The 19,701-nt window shown below is 37.2% G+C and overlaps 1 protein-coding gene and 1 non-coding gene across 10 annotated transcripts in view; both read left to right on the top strand.

The window, feature by feature from the left end:
* Positions 1-19,701, top strand: part of GALNT11 (polypeptide N-acetylgalactosaminyltransferase 11) — a 55,452-nt gene that overhangs the window by 12,617 nt on the left and 23,134 nt on the right. For 6 of the 9 annotated variants that reach the window (XR_004619381.1, XR_004619379.1, XR_004619380.1 and 3 more), the window contains exon 2: positions 12,856-13,188. Coding sequence is in view for 6 of the 9 variants with exons in the window: in XM_034639781.1 (XP_034495672.1) it covers positions 12,894-13,188 (295 nt within the window). In the remaining 3 variants the exon portion in view is untranslated. Of the gene's footprint in view, positions 1-10,992; positions 11,040-12,855; positions 13,189-19,544; positions 19,678-19,701 lie in introns of those variants that run through there. The other 3 variants (XM_034639795.1, XM_034639800.1, XM_034639808.1) reach the window with 2 other exon arrangements.
* LOC117795541 lies at positions 16,763-16,881 on the top strand. The gene has a single exon (XR_004619601.1). It is a non-coding gene; the product is annotated as a small nucleolar RNA SNORA15 (small nucleolar RNA).

Raw genomic sequence — 19,701 nt, forward strand, 5'->3', positions numbered from 1 at the left:
TTTGTAGATCTTGGATACCAGTCCTTTATCTGTGGTGTCCTTTGCAAATATATTCTCCCATTCCGTGGGCTGTCTCTTAGTTTTTTTGACTGTTTCCTTGGCTGTGCAGAAGCTCTTTATCCTGATAAAGTCCCATAAGTTCATTTTATCTTTTATTTCTCTTGCCTTTGGAGATGTGTCGTGAAAAAGGTTGCTCTGGCCGATGTCATAGAAGTTGTTGCCTATGTTCTCCTCTAGAATTTTGATGGATTCCTGTCTCACATTGAGGTCTTTCATCCATTTGGAGTTTATTTTTGTGTATGGTGTGAGAGAGTGGTCAAGTTTCATTCTTTTGCATGTAGCTGTCCAATTTTCCCAGCACCATTTATTGAAGAGACTGTCTTTTTTCCACCGGATGTTTTTTCCTGCTTTATCAAAGATTAGTTGCCCAAAGAGCCGAGGGTCCATTTCTGGGTTCTCTATTCTGTTCCATTGGTCGATGTGTCTGTTTTTGTGCCAGTACCATGCTGTCTTTGTGATCACAGCTTTGTAGTACAGCTCGAAATCCGGCATTGTGATGCCCCCAGCTTTGTTTTTCCTTTTCAACAGTTCCTTGGAGATTCGGGGCCTTTTCTGGTTCCATACAAATTTAAGGACTATTTGTTCCAGTTCTTTGAAAAATGTCCTCGGTATTTTGATCGGGATAGCATTGAAAGTGTAGATTGCTCTGGGTAGTATGGACATTTTAACTATGTTAATTCTTCCAATCCATGAGCATGGAATATTTTTCCATCTTTTTATGTCTTCCTCAATATCTTTCAAAAGTGATCTATAGTTTCTAGCATATAGGTCCTTTACGTCTCTGGTTAAGTTAATTCCAAGGTAACGCATGGTTTTTGGTGTTATTGTAAATGGGATGGATTCCCTAATTTCTCTTTCTTCAGTCTCGTTATTCGTGTATAGAAATGCAACTGATTTCTGGGCATTGATTTTGTATCCTGCCACCTTACTGAATTGTTCTATAACTTCTAATAGTTTGGGAGTGGATTCCTTTGGGTTTTCCATATAGAGTATCATGTCATCTGCAAAGAGAGACAGTTTGACTATATAAACCTACAGGAGTTGCAGTCTGGAGGCTGATTGAACTTTTGTAGTTTTTCAATTTGAATTTCTTTAGTTGCAGGACTCACCCTGCCACTCTCTTGTTTCCTCCCCGGCTGATACACCCATTTATCTGCCTGGTTTTTGACTGCATTTGATTTTATGGCCCCTGCATTGACATCCTACCAACTCTTTCTGTTGGGACTGAGAAAAGGCTGCTGTAAGGGCATTTCCTGACTGTGCCCATTGATCTTGATCAGACACATGGGGTCAGAAATGAATTCATTAAAATATGAGAGATCGTAATAAACTATAACTATATACAGTAGAATATATAGTTAGAAAGATCTTGAATGTAATGATTCCTTGAAGTATATGTGTGTTGTGTAAGCCCCTCATGTGGCTATGGTCACTTTCTCCCTTTTGTCTTCCCCAGGCCTTGACCAGGGAGAGCTGCTACTTTCTACTTGAGCATTTAGATCAGGGAGGATATTTAAGCGTAATGGTCAGCCTCTACCAGTCCGTTTTCACTGACCAAGTAGGTGTCCCAAGATTGCTTTACGTGCTTTGTTCTGTTAGCTGTTCTTTCAGTTTCCTTTTCTTCAGTGTTTAATTAAATTTGCATTTAATTTAATTAGCATTAAATTCCCATCAGTATTACCATGTGGTTTTCCTCTGCATTTGAGGTATAGTATATAGACACTACATGCATCTGTTAATGTTCCTTTTGATTTTGTTATAGGGAGGAGATTCATAGATGTTTGAGGGATGTCAGAGGATTTTTCCCGGGAAAGCATATGATGTCTGGAATTTGCTCTGAACCTTTACTAATTCAGTAATCTCCTTACTTGTAGTTATGAAATACGTTGGTGGCAGTGTTTTCTTTTAGTCTTTCAGGTAGGTAAGGAATGAGAAAAAAATTTTTTTGTGTTGTCATCACCTGGTAATTTCACAGGGGTCTGTGGGAAGGGCACTGTTGTAAATCAGCATTTGTACTCACATGACTGTAGCTCACTTAAAATATGAATGTGTCTCTTTTATTGAAAAAGCTAACAAATGTTTGCTGTTTGACAACTTGGAATGTAAAATAGACCAACGAGAAAATAGCCAGAAACTATGGAAGGGTAAATCCTTATCATTCAGTGATAGACATTTTAGGGGTACCTGGATGGTTCATTCGGTTGAGCATCTGATTTTGGCCTTACATCGTGATCTCAGGGTCCTGAGATTGCACCAAGTCAGGTGCTCAGCTTCTGCCCCTCCCCCTGCTCATGCATGTGGGTGCTCTCTCTCAAATAAAAATCTTTTAAAAAAGAGACATTTTAAACTTCATTAAACATTATGAAAATTTTGCATTGAAGAAAAATGAAAGCTGTACTGTGTGTGAGTTAGGTGGTATGGTCTCATTTCTCCTGTAGTACCAGAAGTTGGACATTGGGCAGACGAATTCAGACAGTGATTTGTGGAGGAAAAAGTTTTTCAGATTGTGTTTTTAGAATACTTGTTCACTATCCAAATTTTATTCTCAAGTTTTTGACAAATTAATGGAATTAAAATAGGCTCTAAAATCTCCTTTGCTTCTGAGGTTAAAAGAAAGGCTGTATTTCATTCAAAGCCTTAAAATATTTAATCCTTTCCAAAGTTGTTCTTATATTTTTAAGTAAGGTTAAGAAATTTTTTACCTTGGGATGCTTGGGGGGCTCAGTTGGTTAAGCATCTGCCTTTGGTTCAGATGATCCCAGGGTCAGTGGGGAGCCTGTTTCTCCCTCTGCCTCCCACTCCCCCCCCGCTTGTACTTGCTCTCTCTCTCTCTCTCATAAATAATTAAATAAAATGTTAAAAAAATTTTTTTTGCCTTGATTATTAAAGAAATACATATTCTTTATAGAAAATGTTTTAAATAAAGGAAAGTCAACAGAAAATTATCTGTGATACCACTTAGCTGATTCTATGGTTTATTTTTCCATAATTGCCAATAACAGTGTAACATTTTAGATAGTATGAAAGATTAAAAATAAGTAGTAGAATATATAGCAAAACATTAGCAGTGGTGAGCTTTCAGGTGGGTGTTTTTTTTTTTTTTTTTTTNGGGGGGGTTTTTTTTTTTTTTTTTTTTTTTACTTTTTGCCTATCCGTATTTTGATTTTTTTTTTAGCATAATGGCAGAGCTTAAAATATTAATCTCCACTACCTTGATGGTGTCTAACATATAGAACTCTACTGTGTTCCCATTGTTAGCCTTTTCTTGAGGATTGTTTTTAATGATTTTCAGAAGAAAAATGTATTATTTAGTACATTTAATAGGCTATGACTGGAAGATGAATGGTTTAAATTATCATCTGTAGAGTGACATTGTGTAACAGGCATTGTCTTAGTGGACTTTACATAATTTAACTACTATGGAACATAATTTAGTAGCTGGTGTGTACTGTGTACTTTCTTAATAGAAGTAATAATGACTATGGATAGCCTCTCAAAATGGGTTTTCTTAGCTCAGACAATTGTGCTGTTGAGAAATACCCTTCACTGTAATTGATAGTGATGATGGAGTTTTGTTTTTATTTTGTTTTGTTTTGTTTTGTTTTGATTTGATTTGATTTGATTTGAGAGCATGCACGCGCAAAGAGGAAGGAGGGGCAGGGAGAAGAAGAGAATCTCAAACGGACTGCAGCAAACACAGAGCCTGATGCAGGGCTGATCTCATGACTCTGAGATTGTGACCTGAGCCGAAACCAAGAGTAGGACACTGAACCAACTGAGCCACCCAGGCACCCTGATGGAGTTTAAATTGAGTGAGATTTCTTGAGATTTTGGACCTTTGTCTATGTAGTTTGCCAGATAGCATTTTTGATATAACAACAGTAGATGCTAACAGTAGCAATATCAGTCAGTTTTTGAGTGGACTAAAAAGCATACATGTGCTTAAATTGTTAACTTGCATATTTTGTATGCATATCTTTCTAGTTTCCTGAATTGCATAGCAGTGCAGGGCTGCTTTCCACCTATGAATATGAAGTCGGTCTTTTAGTCCTGCCCCTCCATTCTGTTTCCTCCCTCTCCTAATTGGCTTCAACTTTTTTTTTAATGGTTTATGGGAGAATTCTAGAAACCAACTCAGTATTATGCTTTGTCCTGCCTTTGCTTAAACATCCTTTGTTTTATAATATAAGCAGTTATGTGTATGAATATAGATATCTTTGTATGTAGCATTCTATATATACTCTTCTCCATCTTACTTTTTTTTACCTGGCAACATATGTAGCGATAAAACCATAGTAATATGTAGAGACATTTCTCTTTGCTTTTTACAGCTGCATATTTATATGGGTGTTTCTTAATTTGTTCAACCAGTCCTTCATCAGTAGACAATTGGATTGATTCCATCCTCTTTCTTATTACAAATAGTCTTGTAGTGAATAGCCTTGTGCATACATTGTTTCCTACTTTTTCCCTCTGTGGTATAGATTTCTAGGAGTCATATTGCTAGGTCAAAGGGGGGTAAATGCGTATGTAATTTTAGTAGAAGTTGCCAGATTGCCCTATACCACATGTGAGACTTTCTCCACATCCTCACTGTCAGACTATGTAGACAAGCTTTTGGATTTTTATAAATCCAACAGGTGGGAAATTGTATCTCGGTGACAGCTTATTTTGTTTATTTTCCCTTATCATAGCAAGGTTCAGCATTTTTTTCACAGGATTAAGAACCAGCTGTATTTCTGTTTCTGTGAATGGTCTGAAGGGGTGTTGGTCCTTTTTCATTGTGGCTGACAAGACTGAAGGTGATCTGCAGTGATTTCCTGCCATCTTCTGCCCTCACTTTGTGTAATTAATTCTCCGTGAGTGAGAGTGGGACCTAGGCCTTGCTTTTAACCAACAGCATATGGCAAAAATGATAGAATGTCAGTTTCTTGATTAGCTTAGTTTATATAGCAAAGATAATGGGATGTCACTCTTATGACTATATTATATAAGACCCCGTCTTGGGGCACCTGGGTGGCTCAGTTGGTTGAGCATCTGACTCGATTTCAGCTCAGGTCATGACCTCAAGGTTGTGGGATTGAGCCCTGCATTGGGCTTCATGCTTAGTGCAGTCTGCTTGAGATTCTTTCTCTCCCTCTTCCTTTGCCTTCCCATGCGCACACACGTTCTCATTAAATAAATAAATATATATATAAAATCTTGGGCGGGGGGAAGGAAAAAAGACTCCATCTTCAGCAGACTGGAGGAGACTCCTCATTGTCAGTTTGGTGAAGTTAGGGACTGTGGTGATGCCCACCTGGCAAGGAACTGGCGATAACTGCTTGGGTCTGAGGGTGGCCTCCAACTGACAAGGCCCCTTTGTCATAGATCCACAAGGAAAGGAATTCTACCAACAACTTGTTGAGTTTGGGAGCAGTTTTTTGGAAATCAAGCCTCCAGGTGAGAATGGAGTTTGGCTGACAATTAGCTTGAAGACTTGCCGGACCCTGAGTAGAGGATCCGGTTAAGCTGTGCTCTGATGCTTGCTGCTTAGAAATTGTGAGATAGGGGCGCCTGGGTGGCTCAGTCGTTAAGCATCTGTCTTCGGCTTAGGGTGTGGTCCCAGGGTCCTGGGATCAAGCCCTGGATCGGGCTCCCTGCTCCGCTGGGAGCCTCCTTCTTCCTCTCCCACTACCCCTGCTTGTGTTCCCTCTCTCGCTGGCTCTCTGTCAAATAAATAAATAAAATCTTAAAAAAAAATTGTGAGATAATATGTGCTGTTTTTGTGGTAATTTGTTATAAAGCACTAGATATCTAATACTGAGATAATACCTTTTTTTAAAAGGTGCACGTATGTTTTTCTTTTTTCTCATTTGCCATTTTATTTTTCTTCTAGTGTCTTTTGCTACCCTCAGTTTTGTTTGTTCTTGTATAACCTAGTTTATCTATCTTTTCCAGGATTGTTTCTGGATTTTCAGTTATAGCTAGAAAAGTTTTGCCTACTTCCAGATAATAGAGGAATTTACTTTTGTTTTCTTCTGTTACTTGTATGGTGTCATCTTCCATATTTTTTTAAGTTTTTTATTTTAATTCCAGTATAGTTAACATATAGTGTTATATTAGTTTTCAGTGTACAGTATAGTAATTCAATTCTGTACATTATTCACTGGTCACCATAAGTGCACTTCCTAATCCCCATCACCTATTTCACCCATCCCCCACCCACCACCCCTCTGGCAACCATCAGTGTGTTCTCTATTGTTAAGAGTCTGTTTCTTCAAGGGAAGAAGAAAGGGGGGGAGTAAACAGAAGGGGGAATGAACCATGAGGGACTATGGACTCTGGGAAACAAACTGAGGGCGTCAGAGGGGAGGGGAGTGGGGGAATGGGATAGGCGTGATGGGTATTAAGGAGGGCACATATTGCATGGTGCACTGGGTGTTATACGCAAGTAATGAATCATGGAACTTTACATCAGAAACCAGGGATGTACTGTATGGTGACTAACATAATATAATAAAAAATATTAATAAAAAAAGAGTCTGTTTCTTCAAGGAATTGATCCCATTTACAATTACACCAAAAACCACAAGATAACTAGGAATAAACCTAGCCAAAGAGGTAAAGGATCTATACTCTGAAAACTGTAGAACACTTAGGAAAGAAATTGAGGAAGACATAAAGAAATGGAAAAGCACTCCATGCTCATGGACTGGAAGAACAAATATTGTTAAAATGTCTATGCTACCCAAACCAATCTACACATCCAGTGGAATCCCTATCAAAATACCATCAGCATTTTTCACAGAGCTGGAACAAACAATCCTAAAATTTGTATGGAACCAGAAAAGACCCCGAATAGCCAAAGGAATGTTGAAAAAGAAAACCAAAGCTGGTGGCATCACAATTCCAGACTTGAAGCTGTGATCATTAAGACAGTATTGGCACAAAAACAGACACATAGATCAATGAAACAGACTAGAGAACTCAGAAACGGACCCTCAACTCTATGGTCAACTAATCTTTGACAAAGCAGGAAAGAATATCCAGTGGAAAAAAGACCGTCTCTTCAACAAGTGGTGTTGGGAAAATTGGACAGTCACATGCAGAAGAATGATACTGGACCACTATCTTACACCACATACAAAAATAGACTCAAAATGGCTGAAAGACTTAAATGTGAAACAGGAATCCATCAGAATCCTAGGGGAGAACACAGGCAGCAACCTCTCCCACCTTGGCTGCAGCAACTTCTTGCTAGACGCGTCTCCAAAGGCAAGGGAAATAAAAGCAAGAATGAACTACTGGGACTTCATCAAGATAAAAAGCTTCTGCACAGCAAAGGAAATGGTCAACAAAACTAAAAGCAACCTAGAAATGGGAGAATATGTTTGCAAATGTCTTACCAGATAAAGGGCTAGTATCCAAAATCTATAAAGAACTTATCAAACTGAACATCTAAAAAAGCAAAAAATGTAGTCAAGAAATGGGCAGAAAACACGAACAGACATTTCTCCAAAGAGGACATACAGATGGCCAACAGAAACTTGAAAAAGTGTTCAGCATCACTTGGCCTCAAGGAAATACAAATCAGAACCACAATGAGAAACCATCTCACACCAGTCAGAATGGCTAAAATTAACAACTCAGGAAACAACAGATGGTGGTGAGGATGTGGAGAAAGGGGAACCTTCTTATACTGTTGGTGGAAATGCAGACTGATGGAGCCACTCAAAACAGTATGGTGGTTCCTCAAAAAGTTAAAAATAGAACTATCCTATGACCCAGCAAGTGCACCACTAGGTATTTATCCAAAGGATACAAACATAATGATTCAAAGGGGGCACATGCACCCCACTGTTCATAGCAGCAATGTCCACAATAACCAAAATATGGAAAGAGCCCAGATGTTCATAGACAGGTGAATGGATAAAGAAGAGTGTTACATATAGACAGTGGAATATTACTCAGCTATCAAAAAGATGAAATCTTGCCATTTGCCGTGATGTGGTTGGAACCAGAGGGTATTATGCTAAGCAAAAGCAGCCAGAGAAAGATAGATACCATATGATTTCACTCATGTGGAATTTAAGAAACAAAACAGATGAACATAGGGGAAGGGAGAGAAAAACAAGACGAAATCAGAGAGGGAGACAAACCATAAGACTCTTAACTATAGGAAACAAATAGGGTTGCTGGTAATTGGGTGATGGGCATTACGGAGGGCTCTTGAAGTGATGAGCGCTGGGTGTTATATGTAACACCTAGTTTTCTCTGGATGGCCTGTGTCTGTTCATATCTTCTGCCCATTTTTTAATTGTTTATTTTTTCCATCTGTATTTAAATATCAAATTCATATCAGATATGTCTAGCTGAATGGTGTGAGGAGTGGACCCTACTGTATCCTTCAACATATGGTGCTAAACAGTTGTCCCAAAACCAGTTAGCAAAAGTCATTCATTTCTTCACTGGCATGTGATATTATCTATAATCATTTATACTAAATTTCTAAATGTAATTGGGTCCGTTTCTCAGTTTCTCATCCTGCCTCATTGGTTTTTAGTCTGTGCATGTGTCTCGCTGTGCTGGTTAGGTAGAAAAACCCTGGAGTTTATTATCCAATAGGGCTCAGCCCTGCTTGTACTTGTTTTTCAGGTTTTGCCTGCCTATTCCCTGCTTGTTCATTCTTTCCCAAAAGAACTATATAATCAACTTGTTTAGCTCCAGAAAAAAAAAATCTGTTAGTATTTTTGATATGATTATGTAACATATAAGTTATCTTAAGGAGAACTGATTTAGGATTTGGGGTTTCTCTATTCAAGAGTAAGGTGCATCTTTTCATGTGATTAAGTCTTCTTTTGGGGCTTTCAGGAGTGTCTTACAGTTTTCCTCATACATGTTTAAGACATTGCTTGTTAAGTTTGTGCTTAGTATTTATTCTTAAGATTTTTTTAAATTCATAAGATTGATATTCATAAACAAGATGGGTGTTTTGGGGAGGTTCAGTTTTTGTTAGATTTTGAGATCAGTGTCTACTCATTTTATAAAACAGATTTGGAAGATTTATTATTATTTATGCTCTTTAGTGGCTTAAGTAGTATTACGATTATTAGATCTTTGAAGGACTAGTAGAATTCCCTTGAGAAACACTCTCTGCCTGGTGGTTTGGTTTTGTTGTTGCTTTGAGGAACTCTTAACAATGTTATTTCTTCTGTGATGATTGGTCTGTTTACATCTCTGTTGGGACTGGGGTTAATTTGAGTAAGTTGTATTTTCCTTAAAAGTTATTCCAGGTTTTCAAATTGATGTGCATGGAATTATATGAAGCTGTCTCTTGTTTTATAAAGTATGCAGTGATTGCAAATTTATCATTAAGAAATCTTAGACTGAGAATGGAAGAATTGGGACTTTTGCTGGCATGCTGAATATTTTGCTTAATAATGACAGTGTCTAATGAAATTATTTAAACTGGCTAGCAGTCTTCTGCTCCTTCACCTCCTCCTTTAACAATGGACATTTATTCCCAGGCTGTGCTCATCTCACATATCATACTCCAAGGTTTTTACATTGCACAGAATCAAGGTCCTGTAACCTCTTCTGGAACAGAAGTACACTTTGCGTCATTTCTAATTACACAAACAAGTACTTGTTAATTTTTAATACTGGACACTGTGCTTGGTAAACGTAATGGGTTTGAAAAGACAGACATGACCCCTGTCTTCTTGGGGGGGGGGTGTGCTTGTGGTATGTATAGTCATGCTTACACAATAGGCACATTATTTATTGGGATATCTCTAGTTTATGCATATGGAAAGGATTCCTCTATCATTAACTGTACCTCCAAGATGTGAATGTTGGCATCTCATTTTCCAACCGCCACATTCATTCTTTCCTTGTTACTCCTTCTGCTAGTGTAACTCCAGGAATTACTCAGCCACAGTGAGCCACTCGAGCCACCTCAAGTCCATTGGCCCCGTACCGATTTCATCCTGCCTCTCATTCTTCCACATCCTCACATTTCTCCTTGCCTGGCTTACATCTGTGGCCTCTCATTCTAATGAGCACATTACATGTACTTCTCCCCAGACTGCTGCTTCTCCCTTGGTGAAACCCTGACCCTCTGCTTACAAGGCACCTGTCCCTCAGCAGCTGCCAGACCATGACTGCGTGGTCTCACTGGAAATTCCTGTACACAGCTGGTTAGACTTTTATTCATTTAACTTTTGAAAAATGTATTACATTGACATCTAACTGCTGAAGTTTTGGCTTTATTAACTGCTGAAGTTTATGATTGAAAGAATTTGTTCACTAGTTGTTTTGTATTAACTAACCTTAAATTAAATGTTTGCTTTGACCCTCCTCCTTTTAAAGGCTTTCAGCCTTGGATATTGAAGCCATGGGTAATTGCCTATAGAAGGAATAGCAAACAGCACAAAGCAGAAAAACTTTATTGTTCTTTGTTAGCATAGATTAGATTAAAATATCATCTTTTGGTTTTTGTTTGCATGTTTTAACTTCTTAAGTAGTTAAGAGCCTGTTATTTTTTAAATAACAGGTATCTAATTGCTGTGTTCTTTATTCATATTTGTTAATAACTTCTTGACCTGTCTAAAAACTGATAGTGTCTTTGTTTCTGAAGACTATTATGGCTAATTATCTAAAATAAATGATCTGATTTTATAAATTCCTCTCATTTTTATAGATTCCATAATTTAGTATAAGGATTGACTATGTAAAAAATGTTCTCTAAAGAATTATAGCTTGAGGAAAATAATATCTACCTGATAGAATTGTTGAGAGTTAAAACGTTTTACAGTTCAGGAAGCAAGGACTCTTGATGTTTGGGCTTTTGTGGTTAGGATTGGGAGGGGTATTCCGGGAAAAATCTGGGCAGAGTTGGTCAGATCCTATGGGTGAGGTCTTGAGAAAACCTTTTCATTTCGCCCATAGGTCCTGGCAGCCAAGAGGGAACCTAAGAGCATGCAGTGGACAAAATGGAAAGTAGTCTCCTGTTTTTATCAAAAAGACCTTTATTTAATTTGTGATATTGGTCAATGAGAGCCTTTTGTTTTTTGTACCTTTTCGAATATTAACTATGATTGTTGTTCTGTTTCATATTATTGAAATAAGGTGGTCATGATCTTTTTGTATAGCATAAGGTACTGCTTGGCTCGAATGTGACAGGAATACATTTGCTTATAAATACCCAACATTTTTTTAACATATTGATAACTGTATTACAGTAATTGATTCATTAACTGCCATGAATATTTATTAAATGTTTGCTACATTCCAGGCATTGTTGTAAATTCGGGATACTACAGGAAATGAACAAAAGCTCTTGCTCTAATGAAGCTTACATTCTAGCAGGGGGGATGGACAAGAAATAATAAGTAATTATGTAGTATGTAGGAAGGTGGAAGTTGCACAAAGCAGGGAAAATCAGAAGTGCTAGTGTTTGGTGGTTGAGTTGTAGTTTTAAATATGGTAGTGTAGAAACTTAGAGGGTGCTGTTTGAGCAAAGATTCAACAGAGGTGAAGTTAGCTGGAATGAAAAGTATTCTAGGCAGAAGGAAGAACCAATGGATAATCCCTCAGTGGGAGTATGATTGACACATTTGGTGACCCATAAAGAGACCCGTGTCTAGAATGGAATGAATGAGGAGGGAAGTAATGGAAGATATGATCAGAGAGGTAATTCCAGATTAGGTAGGGACTTGTGGGTCATTGTAAGGAACAGATGGTCATGTATAATATTCCTATTATATATTAAGTTTAGACCTAATGAGAAGGAGGAAAATTAGCGTTGAATTTGTGTTGTATTCTTTCATTCTATAGATATCGTTCAACAGGTTTTATGTACCATTCATTGTGCTAAGTGAGGGAATACAGTGAACAAATGAAACAAAAGCTAGCCACGGAGTTTGTGGGGGTTCTCTTGATCCAGTGCAAATCACCGTGTTTTGTGTGTTAATCATTGTACTTGATACTTTACATATCTTATTCTGAGTATTTCACTTAATTTTAAGTATCCAGCAAGATAGACAGTATTATTAACTGGGAATACAGTTGATGAAAGTGAGGCTAAGAAAATTTGGTAATTTGTCTAAAGTTGCATAGCCATTATGTGATAGAATGGGATTAGAATTTAATCTTGTCTTTTCATTATACCATTGGTTCCCAAATCTGGCTGTGCATCTGAGTTCCCTAAGAAGCTTATTATCAAAGCTCTAGATTCCTTAACCTTATCTCTACTCTCAGTTATAAATTTAAACTGTAACTGTTGAATCTAGAGTAGGCATTAGGGAAGGTTTAATCTTTGATTGGAAAGTAGAACTGTTTTCTTCAGGTTGCTTATTTTTAATAACAGATTTTAATTTAAGATCCTTGGGTTGAAAGAGTCCTCTAATTTTACAGTGGAAATCCGGACTTTAGATAGACTGTCATGATACATGGGGTACTTGTATTCATGAAAAGCCAGAATCTGAAAAAAAATTACCAAACCGAAAGCAATCCAGAGCAAAGGTAAAATAACCATTAACATGGGCAAATGAAGAAGTCAGCTATTTTGCTGCCGTTGGTTTTCCAAGCACTAACACATTGGCCTGTGGTTTTAATAGTTGAATCCTTTTTTTTTTAAATTCACTATCCGTATATCTTATTTTATTTGAGTCTTTGTTAACGGTATGCCTAGGGGTCCTAAATAAATAGCTGAGAAGTTCTGCTTGGTTGTGTGGAAAACAGTGACGGTGAACTTGGTGGATGATTTACAGGTGTCCCGAAGGGTCTAACACAGCTGTCCTTCTCTTTCAGGAGATTGAAGATGGCCCTTCAGCTATGCTAGGTCTATAATGGGAAGTGTCACAGTTCGATATTTCTGTTATGGATGCCTTTTCACATCTGCGACCTGGACGGTTTTGCTTTTTATTTATTTCAACTTCAGTGAAGTGACTCAGCCGCTTAAGAATGTGCCCATCAAGGGGTCCGGGCCCCATGGACCATTTCCCAAAAAATTTTATCCCCGTTTCACTCGAGGGCCAAGTCGAGTGTTAGAGTCACAGTTCAAAGTAAACAGAATTGATGATATGATAGATAGTCATGTTGAAGATCCAGAAAAAGGCAACATGAAATTCTCGTCTGAATTGGGTAAGTGTATTGCACTTCTGGTAGCATTTCAGAGTATTTAATCATTGGAAGTTTAAATTCATTTATTCTTTAAATCACTTGTTGCTCAGGGGATTAGAAATGGGTCATTTTCCCCCTCCAGTTTATTTTGTTAATGAACTAGCTGAGATTCTAGGATTTTGCAGATTCAGTGGGGAGTTGTTATATTCTAGTTTATCCATTTCTGATTTCAATATTTTATGAGGACTTGGGAGAAAGTAATAAGGTCCAGAATAGAAAGAGAGAGAGAGAGAGAGAGAGAGAGGAAGGAAGGAAGCAAGAAGGAAGGAAGGAAAAGGAAAGGAAAGAAAAGAAAAAAGAAAGAAGGAAAATGGAACCTATAGGGGAAGATTTTAATTGTTAGCATTATTTATAATAAGGGAAAGAGGTGGTCAAAAGCTCACTTGACTATATATAACATATTTGGAAAGGCAGAGTTAATTAAAACAGATCATACACTATTAGGTTTAGAGGTAAGCTGAAATTACATCTAATAAGATTTCTACTTAGAAGAATTGTTGGGGCGCCCGGGTGGCACAGCGGTTAAGCGTCTGCCTTCGGCTCAGGGCGTGATCCCGGTGTTCTGGGATCGAGCCCCACATCAGGCTCCTCTGCTGGGAGCCTGCTTCTTCCTCTCCCACTCCCCCTGCTTGTGTTCCCACTCTAGCTGCCTGTCTCTATCTCTGTCAAATAAATAAATAAAATCTTAAAAAAAAAAAAGAATTGTTAAGATGCTAGCGTATATTAAATATAGGAGTTTATAAAATTTTAGTATAAAAGGGAAACTTTTCTTCAAAAAATTACATTCTCAGTTTGGAAGCAAGAATCTATATATTTTTTGTGTACTATAATTTTAGAATCCTGTTTTTACCAAATTGTACTTTAAGGGATAAATGAGCCATTTTGGTTATCCTTAAAACTTAGAAAGATCTTTAATCTTGTCCTAGAAATCTCAAATTATAAGTAATTTAGGAGTAAAAGAGATTTTTAGAGATTGAAAGATCCATAAAATATAAAGGAAATGTTAATAGTTTCAAAGAAATAAAATCAGTTTCTAGGACTTAATGATTTTCTAATACACGGAGTTGAAAATTATATGAGGAAATGGAAGCTAATACCTCAATTTACTTTTATTTAGATGCTTTAAAAACAATAGAATTTCTAGCTTTATTTAATCTTACTTTGGTAAAAAAAAACTTGTATAAAGAAGTAACGTTGAGCTTACTATTTTTAATGGACCTTGTATTTGCCTTTGAAAGTAAAGAGAAAATTGTAGATATTCGAAGTGTGACAAACTCACTGAAAAACGAAATGCTTTATAACAGACAAAAAATCTGTTATAGCTAATAAATGAATTCAACTAAGTTGCAGGGCACAAGATCAACACACAAAAACCAATTGTATTTCTGTACATTAGCAACGAACAGTCTGAAAATAAAGCTAAGAGAACAGTTCCATTTACAATAGTATCAAATGGAATAAAATACTTAATAAATTTAACCAAGGAGGTGTGAGATTTGTACACTGGAAACTACAAAACTGCTGAAAGAAAGAAAAGTAGACCAAAATTAATGGAAAGACATGTTAGGTTCATGGATTGGAATACTAAATACTGTTAGGGTACTAGTACTACCCAAAGCAATCCATAAATTCAGTGCAAACCTTATCAAAATACCAATGACCTTTGTTGAAAAGATGGAAAGGCTGATTCTAAAATTAATGTGGAATTGCAAGGGGCTCTGCATAAGCAAAACAATCTAGGAAAAGTACGGAGGTGAAAGGCTCACACTTCCCAATTTCAAAACTCTACAAAGCTACAGTAATCAAAAGAGTTGTGATATATTGGCCTAAGGACAGACATATATATCAGTGGGTAGAAACAAACCTGTGACATTTCTGGCCACTTAATTTTTCAAAAATATGGCAAGACTATTTAATGGGGGAAAAATAGTCTCTTCAACAAATGCTGTTGGGATAAATAGATATCCACATATAGAGGAGTGAAGTTGAACCCTTATATGTAAAAATTAACTCAAAATGAATTGAGGACCTAAATATAAAAGCTAAAACCATAAAACCCTTAAAAATCCTAGAGATAAATCTTCTTGACCTCGGGTTTGGTAGTGATTTCTTTTCTTTTTTTTTTTTTTTTAAAGATTTTTTTATTTATTTATTCGACAGAGAGAGAGACAGCCAGCGAGAGAGGGAACACAAGCAGGGGGAGTGGGAGAGGAAGAAGCAGGCTCACAGCGGAGGAGCCTGACGTGGGGCTTGATCCCATAACGCCGGGATCACGCCCTGAGCTGAAGGCAGACGCTTAACCGCTGTGCCACCCAGGTGCCCCGGTAGTGATTTCTTACATGACACCAAAAGTACAAGTAACAGAACAAAAAAAATAAATTGGACTTCATTGAAATTAAAAACTTCTGTACATCAAAGAAGACGGGAAAGTGAAAAAAGACAACCCACAGAATGGGAGAAAATGTTTGCGCATCCTGTCTCTAATGGGGGTCTGTTATCCAGAATATATAAAGAACTACAGTTCAACAATAAAAAGAGAAATAGCCCAATTTAAAAATGGGCGAAGAATCTGATAGACATTTCTCCAGAGACGAACAAGCACATAAGATGTTCAGCATAGTTATTACGGAAATGCAAATCAGAACCACAGTGAGATACTATTTTACACTTGCTAGGATGATTACAATTTTTTAAAAAGGAAAACAACAGGTGTTGGCCAGGATACAGAGAAACTGGAACCTTCATTCTTTGCTGGTTCCTCAGTAAGTTAGAGTTACCATATGATCCAGCAATTCCACTCCTGGGTATATACCCAAAAGAATTGCAGACAGACGTTCAAACAAAAATTTGTATACGAGTGTTCATAGCAGCACTATTCTCAATGAACAAGGTGGAGAGAACCCAAAGGTCCATCAGTTGATGAAAGGATGAGCAAAATGTCTTTCCATACAGGGATTTATTCAGGCAAAGAAAGGAATGAAGTTCCAACACATGCTGTAACAAGGAGGAACCTTGAAAATGTTATGATACGTGAAAGAAGCAGGACAAAAGGTCAAATACTGTGTGATTTCATTCATTTCTAGACATTTCAATGTCTGGAGTAGGCAGATGCATGGAGACTAGAAGCAGATTAGTGACTAAGGGGGCTGGGGAGGGGGGAGGGGGGTTGCTTTAATGGGTATGGAGTTTCATTTGGGGGGTGAGAGTAGCTGCAACTGGATATGCTGGCTGTGCCACGTTATAAATGTGCTCAGTGTCACTGAAGGTAAACTGTATGTTATGTACCTTTACCACAATGACAAAAATGAAAAACCTACTCAACTTCTGTAAAGAATACGTGATTTAGAAGGAATTAATATAAATTAATATAGTAATAAAGTATGGTGATTGTTGAATAGGGCATTATCATTAAACAGTCAGGGGGAAGAACTTGTACATTTTAGAAAGATTATCAACAATAAATTTAAAATTAAAAATAGATTTTCTAATTTAATCTGCAGTTAATTATAAAAGAACTTGAACTAGCTCCTCTGAGGCGTGGCTGAATACCGTGTTCTTTTTATCCATAGTTTACACAGCCAGACACCATGCAAATGCCTATGATGGTGTGGGGAGTTCTTCCATAGCTTATCGTTTTCTAAAGTGGATACGAATAAATGAACTAATATTAAGCTTGCAGGAGCTTCCAAGTACTAGTTTAACTGAATCATTTTGCTATTTGATACGTTGCGTATCTTACTTTCAAATGTGGTATTAAAATTGCTGTGGTCATAACTGAAAAAAAATTTTTAAGTTAAAAAACATAGCTCCTCTGGCATGGTAGTAAATTGGCTGTGATTTTATATGAGCAGGGGAAGGACAAAAGTAAGCTAAAGTGATTCCCCCCCCCCCAGTTTTATTGAGATAAAGTTGACATATATAACATTGTATTAGTTTAAGGTATATAACATAATGACTTCATATAAGTATATATTGTGAAATGATTACTACAATAAGTTAAAATTGATCACCTCACATAGTTAAAAATATCTTTTTCTTGTGGTGAGAACTTCTAAGATCTACTCTTAGCCCCTTTCAAATAATACAATGCAGTATTACTACCCACCGTCACCATGCTGTTCCTTACATCCCCAGAACTTTTGTACCTTGTAACCAGACTTCACCCAGTCTGCACCTCTCCCCACCTCGCCTCTGGAAACCACATCTGTTCTCTATCTCTAGGAGTTCTCGTTTTTTTAGATTCCACATATAAGTGAGACCATACAGTATTACAGTATTTGTCTTTCTCTATTTCACATAGCATAATGCCCTCAGGGTCCATCCATGTTGTCACAATGGCAGGATTTCCCTTCTTTCATGGCTGAATAATATTTCTGTGTGTGTACTACACTTTATCCATTCACCTATCAGTGGACATGAAGTGATCTTTTAATATGGAATTATTTTTCATCAAGAGATATAGATTAGAAAATAATCCTTTCAGTATCCAGTATAAGCTAGTCCTTTGATTTATTGAATCAAGGAGTATTTATTGAGAATCTAGTTTGTGCAAGGCACCATCCTAGGTGCTGGGTATCAGGCAGTTTTTATTTTATGTTTTGAACATGATCAAAGTCTCTGCTCTCATGGAGTTTGCATCCTCTTATAAAATGTTAATAGACCATCATTCTTTTGTATTTAAAAAAGGATGTACTCCACACCAAAAAACCCAAATAATGTAATTTTAAAAAGGACAGAAGATATGAACAGACATTTCTCCAAAGAAGACATCCAGATGGCCAACAGACTCACGAATAGATGTTCAGCATCACTCATCATCAGGGAAATGCAAATCAAAACCACAATGAGCTGTCACTTCACGCCTGTCAGGCTAACCTCAAAAACACAAGAAACAATTGTTGGTGAGGATGTGGAGAAAAAGGAACCCTCATGCACTGGTTCAGCCAGTGTGGAAAACAGTATGGAAGTTCCTCAAAAAATTAAAAGTAGAATTACCATATGATCCACTAATTCCACTTCTTTTTTTTTTTTTTTTTTTTTAAGATTTTTTTATTATTTATTTGACAGAGATAGAGACAGCCAGCGAGAGAGGGAACACAAGCAGGGGGAATGGGAGAGGAAGAAGCAGGCTCACAGCAGAGGAGCCTGATGTTGGGGCTCGATCCCACAACGCCGGGATCACGCCCTGAGCCGAAGGCAGACGCTTAACCACTGTGCCACCCAGGTGCCCCCACTAATTCCACTTCTTGGTGTATACCAAAGAATACAAAAACACTACACTGAAAGGATACATGTTACCCATATGTTTATTGAAGCATTATTATAATAGCCGAATTATAGAAGCAACCCAGGTGTTCATTGATAGACAAATGGATAAAGATGATGTGGTGTATATACACACAATGGAATATTATTCAGCCTTAAAAAAAAGAAAATCTTGCCATTTGCAACAATATGGATGGATCTAGAGGGTATAAGTGAAATAAGTCAGAGAAAGACAAATACCATATGATTTCACTTGTGTGAAATTTAAGAAACAGAAAAGAGACAAACCAAGAAACAGACTCTTAATGAGAACAAACTGGTGGTTGTCACAGGAGGTGGGTGGGGATGGGTGAAATCGGTGAAGGGGATTAAGAATACATTTATGATGAGCACTGAGTAAGGAATATTGTACACAAACTAATACAACACTGTATGTTAACTGTATTAGAATTTCCTTTTAAAAGTCTGTATTACAATCTCAAACCATGAAAAGTTAACTAGTAACAGTTAAAATGTCAGCACAATTCTGTCGGTTATTGACAAGGACTGAAAGTAATCCTCAGGTGATTGAGAGTCACTGTTCAGGGGTATCTTAATACATGGAAAACACTGTATAATAGAAGCAGAACAGGGAATTCTGTTTTCATTAATATACAGCCAGTAAGAAGAGAATATGCAAGGACACTAAATATTGCTTTAAAATGAAGTTTCGAGAATTGTAATAAAAATATTCCGTCAAAAAAAAAAAAAAAGATGTACTCCAGCTTTAAAAGCTCATAGAAAAAGCATATTAAGAGTTAGTGTTTCCCAAAGTGGATCTGGGGACTCTAGTCACCTGTGGTCAAATAAATTGTGGAAGCAATGCGTTCTGTATCCCATCCCCTCACACCTGGGTATCTGTAAACAGTCAACATTATTAAAGGATCAGGATTGTCCTTCCATTCCAAATAAAACAAAACCTATTCAACTTTCAAAATCCATTGTTTCCCTAATTGTTTGACCATGAAATCCTTTTTTTCTTTTTAACATCTGTTAATGTCCTGTGGAATTAGATTTCTGTGACCAGACTTTGGGAAATGCTGGGACAAGGGAGTCATTCTATGAGCAGAGGTTAAAGGTTTGATATGGGAAAGAGAGCGAAAAGAGACATTATCCTTCTTATCCTTCTTATCCTTCTATGTAAAGGTAAGGTTTCTTAATGTTAGAGCA

Source organism: Ailuropoda melanoleuca, chromosome 1 (assembly GCF_002007445.2).
Source record: "Ailuropoda melanoleuca isolate Jingjing chromosome 1, ASM200744v2, whole genome shotgun sequence".
NCBI lineage: Eukaryota > Metazoa > Chordata > Mammalia > Carnivora > Ursidae > Ailuropoda > Ailuropoda melanoleuca.